At 41.7% G+C, this 20,892-nt stretch overlaps 1 protein-coding gene across 1 annotated transcript in view; it reads right to left on the bottom strand.

Annotated features, from left to right (window-relative positions):
* Positions 1–1,344: 1,344 nt before the first annotated feature.
* LOC128644180 (centrosomal protein of 152 kDa-like) overlaps positions 1,345–20,892 on the bottom strand; it is a gene marked incomplete at both ends in the record, with an annotated part of 84,823 nt that continues 65,275 nt past the window's right edge. Inside the window, 2 exons of the mRNA XM_053696881.1 lie at positions 1,345–1,501; positions 12,315–12,418. Coding sequence (XP_053552856.1) covers positions 1,345–1,501; positions 12,315–12,418 — 261 coding nt within the window. The remainder of the gene's footprint in view (positions 1,502–12,314; positions 12,419–20,892) is intronic.

A 20,892-nucleotide genomic window follows, 5' to 3' on the forward strand; every position in this document is an offset into this window, starting at 1 on the left:
AACAGCAACAGGTAATGTAACTTTACTAAAGGAAATATTATCTGCATTAACAAGTTTGTCATGACATTCAATACAAACAACAGCTGGAGGAACAGCTACCAAAAGTTTACAGCAGATACACTTAGCTTTGGTAGCTCCAGCACCAGGCAGCGATTTTCCAGAAGTATCTTCTGACTCAGCTTCAACATGGGACATCTTGCAATATGTAATAGAAAAAACAACATATAAAGCAAAATTGATCAAATTCCTTAAATGACAGTTTCAGGAATGGGAAAGAATGCCAGTGAACAAGCTTCTAGCAACCAGAAGCAATAAAAAATGAGACTTAAATAATGTGGAGACAAAAGTGACGCCCATATTTTTTTAGCGCCAAATAAGACGCCCACATTATTTGGCGCCTAAATGCTTTTGGCGCCAAAAATGACTCCACATCCGAAACGCCGACATTTTTGGCGCAAAAGAACGTCAAAAATGACGCAACTTCCGGCGACACGTATGACGCCGGAAAGAGAAAAAAAATTTTGCGCCAAAAAAAGTCAGCGCCAAGAATGACGCAATAAAATGAAGCATTTTCAGCCCCCGCGAGCCTAACAGCCCACAGGGAAAAGTCAAATTTTAAGGTAAGAATTTTTTTTTTTATTCAAATGCATTATCCCAAATATGAAACTGACTGTCTGAAAATAAGGAACGTTGAACATCCTGAGTCAAGGCAAATAAATGTTTGAATACATATATTTAGAACTTTATAAAAAAGTGCCCAACCATAGCTTAGAGTGTCACAGAAAATAAGACTTACTTACCCCAGGACACTCATCTACATGTTGTAGAAAGCCAAACCAGTACTGAAACGAAAATCAGCAGAAGTAATGGTATATATATGAGTATATCGTCGATCTGAAAAGGGAGGTAAGAGATGAATCTCTACGACCGATAACAGAGAACCTATGAAATAGACCCCGTAGAAGGAGATCATTGAATTCAAATAGGCAATACTCTCCTCACATCCCTCTGACATTCACTGCACGCTGAGAGGAAAACCGGGCTCCAACCTGCTGCGGAGCGCATATCAACGTAGAATCTAGCACAAACTTACTTCACAACCTCCATAGGAGGCAAAGTTTGTAAAACTGATTTGTGGGTGTGGTGAGGGGTGTATTTGTAGGCATTTTGAGGTTTGGGAAACTTTGCCCCTCCTGGTAGGAATGTATATCCCATACGTCACTAGCTCATGGACTCTTGCTAATTACATGAAAGAAATGGATTACAATGTTCATTTGAAATAGAAGGAAACCCACTGCGCCCTTCCATTTTTACCAAAAATGTTTCTAGTTATTATTCACCTACCCCTCATTCTTTCCATCATCTTTTAGAAGCTGTTGTAGGCAGGTTAGATAATATTTACGCATTTTCCGAGCAGTTTCTTGACGTTCTCTCAAAACCTCTGATTTTAACATTTCAGCTGCTCTTGACTTACTTTCATGAATGTAACGAAGCATATCATCTGTTCAGTTAATAAAAAAAAATAAAAAAATATAAACAATATATATATATATATATACACACATACACACTCACACACATATACATAACAAATATTGCAAACAGTCCAGTACTATTTTCCTTTTCTCTCTCAAGGAATATCACTTTTTTGCTTTTTGCAGTTTTACCTTTAAAGGGACATTATACACTCATTTTTTTTGCATAAATGTTTTGTAGATGATCTATTTATATACCCCATAAAGTTTTTTTTAAAAATAAACGTATAGTTTTGCTTATTTTTAAATAACATTGCTCTGATTTTCAGACTCCTAACCAAGCCCCAAAGTTTTATGTGAATACCGTCAGCTACCTTCTCCAGCTTGTTCCTGTTTGTGTAAAGGGTCTTTTCATATGTAAAAGAAGGGGGAGGGGGAGTGTCTTATTTGCCACTTGCAGTGGGCTTTCCAACTACCTTTTCAACAGAGCCAAACTGACAGCTTCCAAGTAAGTTTTTAAACAGTTTTATACTGGATTTTTATATCAGTATCTGTGCATCTTATTCTTTATAATAGTGTCTATTACATGCAGTTATATGAAAATAAGTGTATACTGTCCCTTTAAAGTGCACGTTTGCCTTGGAGGCCTGCCATCCTCCCATACACAATTCCAAAAGAAGATAATGGCAACAGCACAATTCTTAAAAAACTTCTTCTTTATTTAGAACAACATCAGGATAAAAACATAGCGACGTTTCGAGCCTCTTGTGCCCTTACTCATGCTATGGATTAAGAACAGAATTCTCCCTTATATACCATCTGTGTATAGGGTGTGGCTTAACTGATTGCAGTGAATTGTACAAACAGCATTTTTTGATGGTACCCCCAGCCGGTCAGGTTCCAACACAATGACTTACATTTATTTCCAACATTTTTATCAAAGCATTAATATCCCTATTGATCCTGGTTAATCTTTATATTTTTGCATCACTTGAGAAAAACTATATTACACAGATAATTAAAAACAATTATAAAAACAAATGCAGATCATAATCCTTGTTTAATCCATTTGGATATAGAGTTTTCAAATTTTGTATCCACCAAACTTCTTTCTTTTTAAGTAACAGCTCTCTATTGCCTCCTCTTCTTTGCTTAGGGATATGGTCTATGACCTGAAACCTTAGCTGGCTAACTGTATGCCCTGCAGTGATAAAATGTGATGAGACTGGCAGTGTCATATCTTTGCATCTTATTGAAGATTTGTGTGCACTTATTCTGTCTCTGATAGGGTTAATAGTCTCCCCTACATAACCCCGCCCACATGGGCATTTCAAGGCATATACTACATAGTTGGTATCACAAGTAAAGAGACCATGGATTTCTCTCTTTTTTGCATCATTAATTTGTGCTACATTTTTACCCTTTATCATTGAGTTGCATTGAGCGCAGTGCAAGCAGGGATAGGATCCCTTGTTTGCAGTGGTTAAGTAATTGATTGGGTCTTTTTTGTCACTACCAATGTCTGCTTTAACTACAAAGTCTATAATGTTTTTTTACCCTTTTGTATGAGTTAATAGGGGGCTGTTGAAACTCTGATATTAGGGTTTGTTCTTTCCAATAAATACCAGTGTTTTTTTTATTATTTTAGAGATTTGCTCACTGTATTGGTTATACTCTGAAGTAAAAACAAGCTGATTTTTAGTTTTATCTTTTTTGGGCCCTATTCTCTCTTCTTTTACCGTTTGCTCACATTTCTCAATGACTGCAAGGGGATAGCCTCTCTCTTGAAATTTCTTGGCCATTTGTCTCATTCTTTTCTCCTGTAGCTTTGGGTCTTTCACATTTCTAACTGTCCTAAGGAACTGGCTCTTGGGAATAGAGTTAAATACTCGTTCTGGATGAAAGCTATCATAGTGTAGTATTGTATTACGGTCCGTTGGTTTACAATACAAATCAGTAACCAAATTACCATTTTGTTTACATGCCCATGTGTCTAGATAGCTAACTCTGTCATTAGAAAAACAAAGGGTAAATTTCAGACAGCCTGTATTACAATTTAATTCTTCTACAAATAGCTTAAGGGACTCCTCTGTGCCCCTCCATACACCAAAGATATCATCTATAAATCGAAGCCACACGTTACACGCTGAATAATAAGTATTGGTGTATACAAACTTTTTTTCATATTGGCTCACAATAATATTGGCGTATGAAGGGGCCACATTGGAGCCCATTGCCGTTCCTTTCTTTTGTATGTAGTATGTGTCTTGAAATAAGAACTAATTTAAATATAGAATAATATTAAGCATATCTTCTATAAATGAACATTGTAAGTTTGTGTATGTTTCAAGTGACTTTAATGACTCTAAAACTGCCTGTACCCCTGCCTCATGGGGGATAGCGGTGTAAAGACTCACAATGTCTAAAGAAAATAAAATATCTGTCTCATTGATATCAATTTCTTTGATCTTTCCCAAAAAATCCCCTGTGTCTTTTAAAAAAGATTTCTGATTCTTTGCAATGGGGTTTAGGATTCTATCAAGAAAGACTGTAACATTTGAAAACACAGATTCTGTGCTCGCCACAATTGGCCTCCCAGGGGGCTCCTTTAAATTTTTGTGAATTTTTATTTTGTATTTGCCGTTTTCAGTCTAGGTTTAAAAGGGTCTGATTGAATAGCAAACGTTGTACTATTTATTCACAAATTAAAAAAAAGAAAATTTATGCTTACCTGATAAATTTATTTCTTTTTTGACACAATGAGTCCACGGATCATCTTAATAACTAATGGGATATTCACCTCCTGGTCAGCAGGAGGAGGCAAAGAGCACCACAGCAGAGCTGTATATATAGCTCCTCCCTTTCCTCCCACTCCAGTCATTCGACCGAAGTTAGGAAGAGAAAGGAAAAGCCAAGGTGCAGAGGTGTCTGAAGTTTACAATAACCCACAACCTTACCTAAATTTATCAGGTAAGCATCATCTTAATTACTAATGGGATTCAATACCCAAGCTAGAGTACACAGATGATACGGGAGGGATAAGACAGGGAACCTAAATGGAAGGCACCAATGCTTGAAGAACCTTTCTCCCAAAAGCGGCCTCAGCCGAGGCAAAAGGTTCAAATTTGTAGAACTTTGAAAAAGTATGCAGAGAAGACCAAGTTGCAGCCTTGCAAATCTGTTCCACAGAAGCTTAATTTTTGAACGCCCATGAGGAAGCAACAGCCCTCATGGAATGATCCGTAACTGTCTCGGGAGACTGCTGTCCAGCAGTCTCATATGCAAAATGTATGATACTCTTCAGCCAAAAAGAAAGAGAAGTAGCCGTAGCTTTATGTCCCTTGCGTTTTCCTGAGAAAACCACAAACAAAGAAGACTGACGAAAGTCCTTAGTCACCTGCAGGTAAAACTTTAAAGCACGGACCACATCCAAATTGTGCAGAAGTCTTTCCATCTTAAAAGGAGTATTAGGACATAAGGAAGGAACAACGATCTCCTGATTAATGTTCCGATCAGAAACATCCTTAGGAAGAAATCCTAATTTGGTACGTAAAACTACCTTATCTGAATGAAAAATAAGATAAGGAGACTCATACTGTAATGCCGAGAGTTCTGACACTCTCCGAGCAGAAGAAATAGCAACAAGAAATAAAACTTTCCAAGATAACAACTTAATATCTAAGGAATGCATAGGCTCAAACGGAGCCCCTTGAAGAACTTTGAGAACTAAATCAAGACTCCATGGAGGAGTAACTGGTTTGAACACAGGCCTGATCCTGACAGAACGATTGTACATCTGAAACATCTGCCAGACGTTTGTGTAACATAATAGAAAAGGCCAAGATTTGCCCCTTTAGAGAACTTTTCAAACCTTTCTCCAAACACTCTTCGAGAAAGGACAAAATTCGAGGAATCCTAAATCTACTCCATGAGTAGCCCTTGGATTCACACCAATAGATATATTTACGCCAAATTTTATGGTAAATCCTTCTAGTAACAGGCTTACAAGCCTGAATAATGGTCTCTATGACAGAGTCATATAACCCCCGCTTGGATAAAATTAAGCGTTCAATCTCCAAGCAGTCAGCTTCAGAGAAACTAGATTTGGGTGAAGGAAGGGCCCCTGAATCAGAAGGTCTTTCCTCAAAGGAAGTCTCCAAGGTAATAGAGATGTCATCTCCACCAGATCTGCATACCAAATCCTGCGAGGCCAGGCCGGGGCTATGAGGATCACCGAGGCCCTCTCCTGTTTGATTCGAGCAATTACTCTAGGAAGAAGAGCAAACGGAGGAAACAGGTATGCTAGATTGAAATTCCAAGGGGCCACCAGAGCATCTATCAGTTCCGCCTTGGGGTCCATGGATCTCGACCCGTATCTCGGGAGCTTGGCATTCTGTTGCGATGCCATGAGATCTAATTCCGGCTGACCCCACTTGAGAATCAGGCTGGAAAACACTTCCGGATGGAGTTCCCACTCCCCCGGATGAAAGGTCTGCCTGCTCAAGAAATCCGCCTCCCAGTTGTCCACCCCTGGGATGTGGATCGCCGACAGACAGCAAGAATGGGCCTCCGCCCATTGAATTATTTTGGATATCTCGGTCATCGCCAAGGAACTCCTCATTCCTCCCTGATGATTGATGTAGGCCACTGACGTTATGTTGTTCGACTGGAACCTGATAAACTGTACCAAGGCTAACTGGGGCCAGAAGAGCATTGTAGATCGCTCTCAGTTAAAGAGTGTTTATGGGTAAAACAGACCATGACTGAGTCCATATTCCCTGAGCCTTTAGAGGGACCCAGACTGCACCCCACCCTAGAACGCTGTCATCTATTGTCACAATCACCCAAGATGGTCTGCGAAAGCATGTTCCCTGGGAGAGATGATCCAGAGACAAGCACCATTGTAGAGAGTCCCTTGCCTCCTGTTCCAGAAGGAGTCGAGGAGACAAGTCCAAATAATCCCCGTTCCACTGTCTCAGCATGTTTAACCGCAGAGCTCTGAGATGGAAGCGAGCAAACAGGATGATGTCCATTGTCGCCACCATCAGACCGATTAACTCCAGGCACTGAGCCAGTCATGGTTGAGGAGTGGACTGAAGGGCTAGACAAGTATCGATGATCTTTAATTTCCTGACTTCTGTCAGAAAAATCTTCATAGCCAGAGAGTCTTATGGTTCCTAAGAAAGTTACCCTTGTGTTTGGAACTAAGGAACTCTTTTCTAAATTTACCTTCCATCCGTGGGATCTTAGGAAGGACAACACCAAATCCGTGTGGGATCTTGCTAGCTGGAAGGATGGCGCCTGAACTAGAATGTCGTCCAGATAAGGTGCCACTGCAATGCCTTTTGATCGAAGCACTGCCAACAGAGATCCCAGAACCTTTGTGAAGATTCTGGGGGCTGTTGCAAGACCGAAAGGAAGAGCCACAAACTGGAAGTGTTTGTCCAGAAAGGCAAATCTTAAGAACTTGTGATGATCCCTGTGAATAGGAATATGTAGATACGCGTCCTTTAAATCCACTGTTGTCATAAATTGACCCTCCTGGATCAATGGAAGAATGGAACAAATTGTTTCCATCTTGAAGGACGGTACCCTGAGAAACTTGTTTAGACTCTTGAGGTCTAAAATTGGCCTGAAGGTTCCCTCTTTTTTGGGAACCACGAACAGATTGGAATAAAACCACAGACTCTGTTCCTGAATTGGAACGGGAACAATCACCCCCAGAGCGGAGAGGTCTCCTACGCAGTGTAAGAACGCCTCTCTCTTTGTCTGGTCTGCAGATAATCTGGAAAGTAGAAATCTGCCTCTGGGAGGAAAAACCTTGAACTCCAGTTTGTATCCCTGAGACACTATTTCTATTGCCCAGGGATCGTGGACATCCCGAACCCAGGCTTGAACGAAGAAGGAAAGTCTGCCCCCTACCAGATCCGGTCCTGGATCAGGGGCATGCCCTTCATGCTGTCTTGGAATCACTAACCGGCTTCTTGGACCGTTTTCCTTTGTTCCAAGACTGGCTGGGCCTCCATGTAGGGCTTAGAATGTTCTTGCTTAGAGGAGGAGGAGGAGGAAGAGGAAGAGTTGCCTTTGAAATTTCAAAAGGAACGAAAATTGCTCTGTCGTCCTTTTTGTTTATTTCTCTTGTCTTGAGGGAGAAGATGACCCTTACCTCCCGTGATATCAGAAATAATCTCCTTCAGATCAGGTCTGAACAAGGTCTTCCCCTTTTAAGGAATAGCTAGAAGTTTAGACTTGGATGACACATCTGCAGACCAAGGTTTTAACCATAAGGCTCTGCGGGCTAAAATAGAGAAACTCGATATCTTAGCTCCCAATTTGATAACTTGAAGGGAAGCGTCCGAAATAAAAGGTATTAGCTAGCTTAAGAGCTTTTATCCTATCTTGGATCTAATTCAAAGAAGTCTCTGTCCTGAGGGCCTCAGACAGTGCATCAAACCAATATGCCTCCGCACTAGTGACGGTGGCAATGCACACAGCCGGTTGCCACTGCAGACCCTGGTGTACATAAATCTTCTTGAGTAACCCCTCTAACTTCTTATCCATAGGATCTTTGAAAGCACAACTATCCTCTATGGTAATAGTAGTTCTTTTAGCTAAGGTAGAGACGGCTCCTTCTACCTTAGGAACAGTTTGCCAAACCTCCTTAACAGAATCGGCTATTGGAAACATTTTCTTAAAAATAGGAGAGGGAGAGAAAGGGATGCCCGGTCTCTCCCACTCCTCAGCAATGATTTCAGTAGCTCTTTTAGGAACTGGAAATACATCTGTGTAGGAAGGAACCTCAAAATATCTGTCCAGTTTACTAGACTTCTGAGGGACAACCACCACTGTGGAGTCACTATCGTCCATGGTAACCAAAACCTCCCTGAGTAACAGACGAAGGTAATCAAGTTTAAATCTGAAAGATACCACCTCCGAGTCCATCAGAGGTAATAGACTCTCAGAATCTGAAATTTCTCCTTCAGAAGCTACTGCGGTACCCTCCTCTTCAGGTTGTTGGGAGGATACCTCCGAAATTGCAACAATTGCATCAGAAACCATGCTTACTGAATGTCTGGCTTTCCTCTTACGTTTGCTCTTCAACATTGGAAAGGCAGACAGAGCATAAGAAATAGTAGAAGACATAAGAGAAGCTATGTCTTATAACGAAATCCCAGAAGGGACTATAGCTGAAGCGCAAGGCACTGCTTGAGAGGGTGGTAAAATTTGGGACGCTTGGGGATAAAGCTGCGGCATAAATTGACCCTCATCATTGGACTCTTGGACAACATCTGCCTTAGAGGAGATTGGCTCTATAAAAAAATCTTATCCCTATAACTCAAAGTCCTTTGAATAAATGAAGAACAGAAAGGGATTGAAGGTTCCACATTAGCGTCAAAACATAAAGCGCAGGTGACATCTTGCAAGTCCCCTTGGTCCATGCTTGCTCACAATTTGCCAAATAGTAAACAAAAATGATCAAAAGTTTTTGGAAATATTAATTACAAAAAACTGTTACTGTCTCTTTAAATTCAAAACGGTCATTTATTTTTTACTGCAGAATGTCAGTTTAAAAACCGTTTCCTTTCTATTGCAAATAAGCTCAGTTTAAATCAACAAACAATCCACCTCTGCACCTTAGCACTCTGCTGAAGTGCTCCTACCTGACTGAAGATCGCTAGAGATCCCTCTCTTCAGACAATCCGTCTTGGTAATGTATAATAACAACGATGCTGTGAAAAAAAGGAAACACTGTGTCTGCACTAGCAATGCATGTCTTTCACCATGCGACTCTAGAACAGACCGGATAAATCCCTTCTGATGTCGCACTTACCTCAGCCTCTCTGAACTGAAGCGCTATGAAAGTGGCGCGCAAAAACCGGAACGACCGCCCATCGTGGGCGTAAACCTATGCCGTTCTATACAATGACTGAACATTTACATAGAAAGTGAAACCACCGGAGCCATCTAATGTATACAGCTTAACTCCAGCCCCAGTGCCTTGCTACATAACCCTGCCCAATTAGCTTTCCCTCAGGAAAGCGTTGAACGTCCCAACATAAAGAACTACTTTCCTACAGAGCCCCTTATGTTCTAGTGTGTGCTTTTTTTTTTTTTACTGAAAATTCCCTTATTCCCCAGAAACTTAAGGTAGCACTTACCTTGACTTCTGCCTGGAAGCAAGGCAGCTCTCAGGCTTGAGAGGTCCTCTCCCTCACATTAACCTGAGGAAAATAAAATGCTGAGTCAATGAATACCTCAGACTGAAGGAAATAGGGCAGCAAGAAATTATGGGAGGAGCAGTGATAATTATGTCCCACAAGTTCCCATTGCTCTAAAGCCACCAAGGCTCTACTAAAGAGACTGATATGGACTACGGCTACACCCTAGGACAAAGCAGCCCATCTTGCACTGCTTTAAAAAATAATAATCTTGATTGATGAATCTAATCTAACACCTCAATTTACCTCTTCCTATCACTAACGTAGGCAAAGAGAATGACTGGAGTGGGAGGGAAGGGAGGAGCAATTTAACAGCTCGGTTGTGGTGCTCTTTGCCTCCTCCTGCTGACCAGGAGGTGAATATCCCATTAGTAATTAAGATGATCCGTGGACTCAACGTGTCTTAAAAAAGAAATTATCCATAATTCTTAAATATTTTTCTTATTAAAAGGGAATGAAAGTCAAAATTAAAAACTTTCATGGTCCAGAGTATGTAATTTTAAGGGACATTTCAATTTACGTCTATTAAAAAAACTAAATTTATGCTTACCTGATAAATGTATTTCTTCTTGACACGGTGAGTCCACTGAATCAGCAATTACTGTTGGGAATATCACTCCTGGCCAGTAGGAGGAGGCAAAGAGCAGCACAGCAAAGCTGTTAAGTATCACTTCCCTTCCCACAACCCCCAGTCATTCAACCAAAGGAAAAGGAGAGAAAGGAGAGAAAGGAAATAACACAAGGTGCAGAGTTGCCTGAGGTTTATTTAAAAAAACGCTCTGAAAATAAGGGCGGGCCGTGGACTCACCGTGTCAAGAAATAAATAAAATTTAACAGTTAAGCATAAATTTTGTTTTCTATCTTAAGACACAGTGAGTCCACGGAATCAAGAGGGACAAGACAGGTAACCTAAACATAAGGCACCATCGCTTGAAGAACCTTTCTCCCAAAAGAAGCCGCAGCTGAGATTTGAAAACATTTGGAAAAAAAACTTGCAGAAAGGACCAAGTTGCAGCCTTGCAAATCCCTAATCACTTCACCTACTCCTTGCACAAGAGGCAAAGAGAATGACTGGGGTTGTGGGAAGGGAAGAGATACTTAACATCTTTGCTGTGGTGCTCTTTGCCTCCTCCGGATGGCCAGGAGTGATATTCCCAACAGTAATTGCTGATTCCGTGGATTCACTGTGTCTTAAGAAAGAAATGTACTTTGTACTCTTGGTATCCTTTGTTGAAAGGCATACCTAGGAAGGCTTAGGAGCAGCAATGCTACAGGGAGCTAACGTGATTGGTGGCTATGCACATATGTTTCGTCATTGGCTGAACAGAGGCAGAACATTCCTTCAATTTCTGTGAGGAGATATTTTTTGTGAAAATTTTTCTGTGGATCACTTTGAAATAAAATTTTAAAATTAGGCAGTTACACTAAAGCACCAGCTCATTTGCAATGTGTTGAATAACTGGATAGTAAATCAATGTTTTAACTTTTATAATAAAGTGCAGCAGTTGATAATTGCTTTGCATATTAGCTGCAGATAAAAGAAAAATAAAAAAATTAAGTTTTTAAAATTTGTTTCCGTTTCTCTTAGCCTTATATCACAAGGTAGAAACGTAGTAATAAAAAAGGTGCTTTGTCACAAGAACATCTTACATTCAAAAGTCACAGCTTTGCAGAGTGGGAAAGGCTAGGGGGAGGGTTGAAAAAAACCCATGAAAGAGTTACTGCTGCTTTGTAGCGCTGCTCAATATTTGACTGTTCTCTTCAAACAGCACTTTGGTCTGGATGCACTGTTTTAAAGGGACAGTCAAGTCCAAAAAAAACTTTCATGTTTCAAATAGGGTATGTAATTTTAAACAACTTTCCAATTTACTTTTATCACCAATTTTGCTTTGTTCTCTTGGTATTCTTAGTTGAAAGCTAAACCTAGGAGGTTCATATGCCAATTTCTTAGACCTTGAAGGCGGCCTCTAATCTAAATGCATTTTGATAGTTTTGCACCACTAGAGGGCATTAGTTCACGTTTCATATAGATAACATTGAGCTCATGCACATGAATTTACCATGGAGACAGCTGATTGGCTAAAATGCAAGTCTGTCAAAAGAACTGAAATAAGGGGGCAGTCTGCTGAGGCTTAGATACAAGGTAATTACAGAAGTAGAACATGTATAATTATAACTGTGTTGGTTATGCCAAACTGGGGAATTGGTAATTAAGGGATTATCTATCTTTTAAAACAACACAAATTCTGGTGTTGACTGTCACTTTAAGCAAACCTTACAAAATGCAGCCAGAGCAAAGCTCTGTTTGAAGAGAACAGTCTAATGTGGAGCAGTGGTGCAAAGTGAAAGTGCTAACAGTTCCTGCATGTGTTCCATTCTTTCTGAAGACATACTGCATTTTCTGCGATGACATCTCAGATCACAGCATGTTCTGACTTGGGGTGTATAGCTAGCTCCCAGTAGTCCATTGCTGTTTCAAAAATTACTTTAACTATGTGTTTTACCCATTTGCAGCAACAGTGCAATAATAAAAACATTTTTTCTTTGTATAACAAGGGAAAAGACTGGTTGTGAGTTTTAAATCCAGGAGTATCATACTTGTAGCAAACCAGTAACTCACTTTTTATTTTGTCCACAGCTTTAATGTACTGAGTACGCATTTCTTCTAAAGCATTTCCTTTACATAATGAACAGCTCTTTTCACAACCCTCTTCTGTACGATTGCTGAAATTACAAGAGACCAAAATTAGGGTAAGGTTATATTCCTATTGTGGTAACAATACTCTTCATAGACTTAAAGGGACAGACTAGTCAAAGAAACTTTCAAGATTCAGATAGGGCATGCAATTTAAAAAAAAAAAAAAAAAACTTTCCAATTTACTTTTATCATCAAATTTGCTTTGTTCTCCTGGTATTCTTTGTTGAAAGCGAAACCTAGGTAGGCTCATATGCTAATTTCTAAGCCCTTGAAGGCCGCCTCTTATCTCAGTGCATGTTGACAGTTTTTCACAGCTAGACAGCACTAGTTCATGTGTGCCATATAGATAAACACTGTGCTCAGTCCCGTGGAGTTATTTATGAATCAGCACAGATTGGCTAAAATGCAAGTCCATCAAAATAACTGAAAAAACAGAATTTATGTTTACCTGATAAATTACTTTCTCCAACGGTGTGTCCGGTCCACGGCGTCATCCTTACTTGTGGGATATTCTCTTCCCCAACAGGAAATGGCAAAGAGCCCAGCAAAGCTGGTCACATGATCCCTCCTAGGCTCCGCCTACCCCAGTCATTCGACCGACGTTAAGGAGGAATATTTGCATAGGAGAAACCATATGGTACCGTGGTGACTGTAGTTAAAGAAAATAAACTATCAGACCTGATTAAAAAAACCAGGGCGGGCCGTGGACCGGACACACCGTTGGAGAAAGTAATTTATCAGGTAAACATAAATTCTGTTTTCTCCAACATAGGTGTGTCCGGTCCACGGCGTCATCCTTACTTGTGGGAACCAATACCAAAGCTTTAGGACACGGATGAAGGGAGGGAGCAAATCAGGTCACCTAAATGGAAGGCACCACGGCTTGCAAAACCTTTCTCCCAAAAATAGCCTCAGAAGAAGCAAAAGTATCAAACTTGTAAAATTTGGTAAAAGTGTGCAGTGAAGACCAAGTCGCTGCCCTACATATCTGATCAACAGAAGCCTCGTTCTTGAAGGCCCATGTGGAAGCCACAGCCCTAGTGGAATGAGCTGTGATTCTTTCGGGAGGCTGCCGTCCGGCAGTCTCGTAAGCCAATCTGATGATGCTTTTAATCCAAAAAGAGAGAGAGGTAGAAGTTGCTTTTTGACCTCTCCTTTTACCGGAATAAACAACAAACAAGGAAGATGTTTGTCTAAAATCCTTTGTAGCATCTAAATAGAATTTTAGAGCGCGAACAACATCCAAATTGTGCAACAAACGTTCCTTCTTTGAAACTGGTTTCGGACACAGAGAAGGTACGATAATCTCCTGGTTAATGTTTTTGTTAGAAACAACTTTTGGAAGAAAACCAGGTTTAGTACGTAAAACCACCTTATCTGCATGGAACACCAGATAAGGAGGAGAACACTGCAGAGCAGATAATTCTGAAACTCTTCTAGCAGAAGAAATTGCAACTAAAAACAAAACTTTCCAAGATAATAACTTAATATCAACGGAATGCAAGGGTTCAAACGGAACCCCCTGAAGAACTAAATTGAGACTCCAAGGAGGAGTCAAAGGTTTGTAAACAGGCTTAATTCTAACCAGAGCCTGAACAAAGGCTTGAACATCTGGCACAGCGGCCAGCTTTTTGTGAAGTAACACAGACAAGGCAGAAATCTGTCCCTTCAGGGAACTTGCAGATAATCCTTTTTCCAATCCTTCTTGAAGGAAGGATAGAATCCTAGGAATCTTAACCTTGTCCCAAGGGAATCCTTTAGATTCACACCAACAGATATATTTTTTCCAAATTTTGTGGTAAATCTGTCTAGTTACAGGCTTTCTGGCCTGAACAAGAGTATCGATAACAGAATCTGAGAATCCTCGCTTCGATAAGATCAAGCGTTCAATCTCCAAGCAGTCAGCTGGAGTGAAACCAGATTCGGATGTTCGAACGGACCCTGAACAAGAAGGTCTCGTCTCAAAGGTAGCTTCCAAGGAGGAGCCGATGACATATTTACCAGATCTGCGTACCAAGTCCTGCGTGGCCACGCAGGAGCTATCAAGATCACCGACGCCCTCTCCTGATTGATCCTGGCTACCAGCCTGGGGATGAGAGGAAACGGCGGGAACACATAAGCTAGTTTGAAGGTCCAAGGTGCTACTAGTGCATCCACTAGAGCCGCCTTGGGATCCCTGGATCTGGACCCGTAGCAAGGAACTTTGAAGTTCTGACGAGAGGCCATCAGATCCATGTCTGGAATGCCCCACAGCTGAGTGACTTGGGCAAAGATTTCCGGATGGAGTTCCCACTCCCCCGGATGCAATGTCTGACGACTCAGAAAATCCGCTTCCCAATTTTCCACTCCTGGGATGTGGATAGCAGACAGGTGGCAGGAGTGAGACTCCGCCCATAGAATGATTTTGGTCACTTCTTCCATCGCCAGGGAACTCCTTGTTCCCCCCTGATGGTTGATGTACGCAACAGTTGTCATGTTGTCTGATTGAAACCGTATGAACTTGGCCCTCGCTAGCTGAGGCCAAGCCTTGAGAGCATTGAATATCGCTCTCAGTTCCAGAATATTTATCGGTAGAAGAGATTCTTCCCGAGACCAAAGACCCTGAGCTTTCAGGGATCCCCAGACCGCGCCCCAGCCCATCAGACTGGCGTCGGTCGTGACAATGACCCACTCTGGTCTGCGGAATGTCATCCCTCGTGACAGGTTGTCCAGGGACAGCCACCAACGGAGTGAGTCTCTGGTCCTCTGATTTACTTGTATCTTCGGAGACAAGTCTGTATAGTCCCCATTCCACTGACTGAGCATGCACAGTTGTAATGGTCTTAGATGAATGCGTGCAAAAGGAACTATGTCCATTGCCGCTACCATCAACCCGATCACTTCCATGCACTGAGCTATGGAAGGAAGAGGAACGGAATGGAGTATCCGACAAGAGTCTAGAAGTTTTGTTTTTCTGGCCTCTGTCAGAAAAATCCTCATTTCTAAGGAGTCTATTATTGTTCCCAAGAAGGGAACCCTTGTTGACGGAGATAGAGAACTCTTTTCCACGTTCACTTTCCATCCGTGAGATCTGAGAAAGGCCAGGACAATGTCCGTGTGAGCCTTTGCTTGAGGAAGGGACGACGCTTGAATCAAAATGTCGTCCAAGTAAGGTACTACAGCAATGCCCCTTGGTCTTAGCACAGCTAGAAGGGACCCTAGTACCTTTGTGAAAATCCTTGGAGCAGTGGCTAATCCGAAAGGAAGCGCCACGAACTGGTAATGTTTGTCCAGGAATGCGAACCTCAGGAACCGATAATGTTCCTTGTGGATAGGAATATGTAGATACGCATCCTTTAAATCCACCGTGGTCATGAATGGACCTTCCTGGATGGAAGGAAGAATAGTTTGAATGGTTTCCATCTTGAACGATGGAACCTTGAGAAACTTGTTTAAGATCTTGAGATCTAAGATTGGTCTGAACGTTCCCTCTTTTTTGGGAACTATAAACAGATTGGAGTAGAACCCCATCCCTTGTTCTCTTAATGGAACGGGATGAATCACTCCCATTTTTAACAGGTCTTCTACACAATGTAAGAATGCCTGTCTTTTTATGTGGTCTGAAGACAACTGAGACCTGTGGAACCTCCCCCTTGGGGGAAGTCCCTTGAATTCCAGAAGATAACCTTGGGAGACTATTTCTAGCGCCCAAGGATCCAGAACATCTCTTGCCCAAGCCTGAGCGAAGAGAGAGAGTCTGCCCCCCACCAGATCCGGTCCCGGATCGGGGGCCAACATTTCATGCTGTCTTGGTAGCAGTGGCAGGTTTCTTGGCCTGCTTTCCCTTGTTCCAGCCTTGCATTGGTCTCCAAGCTGGCTTGGCTTGAGAAGTATTACCCTCTTGCTTAGAGGACGTAGCACTTTGGGCTGGTCCATTTCTACGAAAGGGACGAAAATTAGGTTTATTTTTTGCCTTGAAAGGCCGATCCTGAGGAAGGGCGTGGCCCTTACCCCCAGTGATATCCGAGATAATCTCTTTCAAGTCAGGGCCAAACAGCGTTTTCCCCTTGAAAGGAATGTTAAGTAGCTTGTTCTTGGAAGACGCATCAGCCGACCAAGATTTCAACCAAAGCGCTCTGCGTGCCACAATAGCAAACCCAGAATTCTTAGCCGCTAACCTAGCCAATTGCAAAGTGGCGTCTAGGGTGAAAGAATTAGCCAATTTGAGAGCATTGATTCTGTCCCTAATCTCCTCATAAGGAGGAGAATCACTGTCGACCGCCTTTATCAGCTCATCGAACCAGAAACATGCGGCTGTAGCGACAGGGACAATGCATGAAATTGGTTGTAGAAGGTAACCCTGCTGAACAAACATCTTTTTAAGCAAACCTTCTAATTTTTTATCCATAGGATCTTTGAAAGCACAACTATCCTCTATGGGTATAGTGGTGCGTTTGTTTAAAGTGGAAACCGCTCCCTCGACCTTGGGGACTGTCTGCCATAAGTCCTTTCTGGGGTCGACCATAGGAAACAATTTTTTAAATATGGGGGGAGGGACGAAAGGAATACCGGGCCTTTCCCATTCTTTATTAACAATGTCCGCCACCCGCTTGGGTATAGGAAAAGCTTCTGGGAGCCCCGGCACCTCTAGGAACTTGTCCATTTTACATAGTTTCTCTGGGATGACCAACTTGTCACAATCATCCAGAGTGGATAATACCTCCTTAAGCAGAATGCGGAGATGTTCCAACTTAAATTTAAATGCAATCACATCAGGTTCAGCTTGTTGAGAAATGTTCCCTGAATCAGTAATTTCTCCCTCAGACAAAACCTCCCTGGCCCCATCAGACTGAGTTAGGGGCCCTTCAGAAATATTAATATCAGCGTCGTCATGCTCTTCAGTATCTAAAACAGAGCAGTCGCGCTTACGCTGATAAGTGTTCATTTTGGCTAAAATGTTTTTGACAGAATTATCCATTACAGCCGTTAATTGTTGCATAGTAAGGAGTATTGGCGCGCTAGATGTACTAGGGGCCTCCTGAGTGGGCAAGACTCGTGTAGACGAAGGAGGGAATGATGCAGTACCATGCTTACTCCCCTCACTTGAGGAATCATCTTGGGCATCATTGTCATTGTCACATAAATCACATTTATTTAAATGAATAGGAATTCTGGCTTCCCCACATTCAGAACACAGTCTATCTGGTAGTTCAGACATGTTAAACAGGCATAAACTTGATAACAAGTACAAAAAACGTTTTAAAATAAAACCGTTACTGTCACTTTAAATTTTAAACTGAACACACTTTATTACTGCAAATGCGAAAAAACATGAAGGAATTGTTCAAAATTTACTAAATTTTCACCACAGTGTCTTAAAGCCTTAAAAGTATTGCACACCAAATTTGGAAGCTTTAACCCTTAAAATAACGGAACCGGAGCCGTTTTGAACATTAACCCCTTTACAGTCCCTGGTATCTGCTTTGCTGAGACCCAACCAAGCCCCAAGGGGAATACGATACCAAATGACGCCTTCAGAAAGTCTTTTCTAAGTATCAGAGCTCCTCTCACATGCGACTGCATGCCATGCCTCTCAAAAACAAGTGCGCAACACCGGCGCGAAAATGAGACTCTGCCTATGCTTTGGGAAAGCCCCTAAAGAATAAGGTGTCTAAAACAGTGCCTGCCGATATTATTATATCAAAATACCCAGATAAAATGATTCCTCAAGGCTAAATATGTGTTAATAATCAATCGATTTAGCCCAAAAAAAGTCTACAGTCTTAATAAGCCCTTTTTGAAGCCCTTATTTACAATCGTAATAAACATGGCTTACCGGATCCCAGAGGGAAAATGACAGCTTCCAGCATTACATCGTCTTGTTAGAATGTGTCATACCTCAAGCAGCAAGAGACTGCTCACTGTTCCCCCAACTGAAGTTAATTGCTCTCAACAGTCCTGTGTGGAACAGCCATGGATTTTAGTGACGGTTGCTAAAATCATTTTCCTCATACAAACAGAAATCTTCATCTCTTTTCTGTTTCTGAGTAAATAGTACATACCAGCACTATTTCAAAATAACAAACTGTTGATTGAATAATAAAAACTACAGTTAAACACTAAAAAACTCTAAGCCATCTCCGTGGAGATGTTGCCTGTACAACGGCAAAGAGAATGACTGGGGTAGGCGGAGCCTAGGAGGGATCATGTGACCAGCTTTGCTGGGCTCTTTGCCATTTCCTGTTGGGGAAGAGAATATCCCACAAGTAAGGATGACGCCGTGGACCGGACACACCTATGTTGGAGAAAAGGGGGCAGTTTGCAGAGGCTTAGATACAAGGTAATTACAGAGGTAAAAGTATATTAATATAACTGTGTTGGTTATGCAAAACTGGGGAACGGGTAATAAAGGGATTATCTAACTTTTTAAACAAACTATAACAATTCTGGAGTAGACTGTCCCTTTAATAAATCTATTTGTGAGGCGGAGCCTGGAGGGACCAAGAAATGGCCGAATAAGTGTGGAGCTCCAGGCAGTGTAAAACTGTAAACAAACAGAAAGACCTGAAGATGGAAGCTGGAGGAGCCTAGGGTCATCAGGCTAAGGTCCGGTGTATAGGGGCCATCAGCGGCGACTAAAAAGGGGACAGCAAAGAGAGCTAACGCTTACTTAGAGAAGCGTGTGAGTCGGAGCTGCAGAAAACCCAGCGCGCAAGCAGAAGCCGGAAGGCCACGTGGAGGAGACACAAAAATAAGCTGAGACCCCGATATGAGGTAACAAAGTATAGCAGATGGGGACCTCTCATAGCGGGCATAGATAACCAAACGAGCCACAAAAAAATAGACATGCACTAAGGCGGGAGCGCAACATTGGTAGTGATGTGTAAATTGGCGCCATATTAAATTGAAAGGAGCAGGAAGAAGAGCAGCATTGCTTACAGTGGCAAATGATACAACAATTAAGGGACATACCGCTGGCAGCAGAATAGGAGAGGGGTCAGCTGTTGAGCCAATTAAGCAACTGAGGCTTCTAAGGAGTGGTCAATAGGGGCACTAACTACACGAGTAGAGAAACAAAACCAAGATGAGGCATATCTTCACTGTTCCTACATAAGGAGTATGAGTGTCATTAGAGTGCACTGAGATCCCGATAACAAAGTCTAAATAAAAGTCACAGAGTTCTAATAACAGGGATCAAGGACATTTCTTAAAGAGAAAAAAAAAAAGACAGTACTGCAAGCAATATTATAACGGTAAATTGGAAAAAGGGTTTTATCATCAGCTGCATATTTTCAATATGACGACAAAAAGGAACTCAAAGGCCACGCCACTAGGCAAACAAAATACAGCCCCTATATTTTTTAAGCCTAATAGAGGAGAAAAATCTCCAGAATCACTTTCACCCAGATCTGAAGGAGGGCAGGCTGATACCATAGGTGATTTAACGGACTTAAATACTCAGGCCCCATTAACAAGAGCTGACTTGGGCAATCTGGTATCAAAACAAGATATCTCCAGTAATTTTGAAAAGCTTCTTGAGAAGATGGAAACCTTACAAAACACAGTTACCAATAGCCTAAATGATCTTAAACAAGAATTGGGTGATCTGGGATCCAGAGTAAACTCTCTTGAAGAGAATGGGGATGCTTTGGCGGATGGATTAAATGAAATTGTAAATCAGACACAGGCCCAGAGACAAGACATAGAGGATATCTATGATAAGTTAGAAGATTTGGAGAATAGGAGTCGCCGTTGTAACATAAGGTTGAAAGGTGTTCCAGAGGCGGTGACTCCTAAAGAATTGAATAACTATCTGAGCAGCTTATTCCATGGAATTACAGGAAGTGAAGATGAGACTAAATTTCAAATGGAAAGGGCTCACAGAGCATTACGACCGAAGCCTAAGGGAGAAGAGCCACCGCGTGACATCATTATTAAAATGCTCAAATATCAGGATAAGGAAGAAATACTGACAGCAGCCAGGAGAAACCCTACATTCAAGCACCAAGGAAATGTGGTCCAGTTTTTTCAGGACTTATGTTTAAGAACCCTGCAGAGAAGGGGCGCCCTCAGGCCCCTTACCTCGCAACTAAGGAAAGCCCCGATACCATACAGATGGGGATTCCCTTTCGCTCTGCATGTTACTTGGGAAAACAAAGTGGTTTCTATCAGAGAGCCGGAAGAAATGCCGGACATATGCAGAAAATTGAAATTGGATACTTTAGACATACCTCAACAACCCGTCCCAACAAGATCAGGGGAGAAAGAAAGACCATCTTTCCAGAGGAGATGGACCAAAATGCCGGAAAAGAAGCGGAAAACTTGAATTTATCGAGTTCACCTTGCTAAAAGAAGGAGGAAGAGAAGTGGATTACAGGTCTAGAGAGGGTTGGGGATACCCCAATCTTTTCGGATTATAAATAATCTTCTAAGCATAGGAGAATTAACATTGATCTTACAAGGACAGTTCCAGTCATCGGACAGATGAGTATAAGTTTATGTTGTTTAAAGTGTTTTGCTG

The sequence above is a fragment of the Bombina bombina genome, unplaced genomic scaffold (assembly GCF_027579735.1).
Source record: "Bombina bombina isolate aBomBom1 unplaced genomic scaffold, aBomBom1.pri scaffold_1156, whole genome shotgun sequence".
Lineage (NCBI taxonomy): Eukaryota > Metazoa > Chordata > Amphibia > Anura > Bombinatoridae > Bombina > Bombina bombina.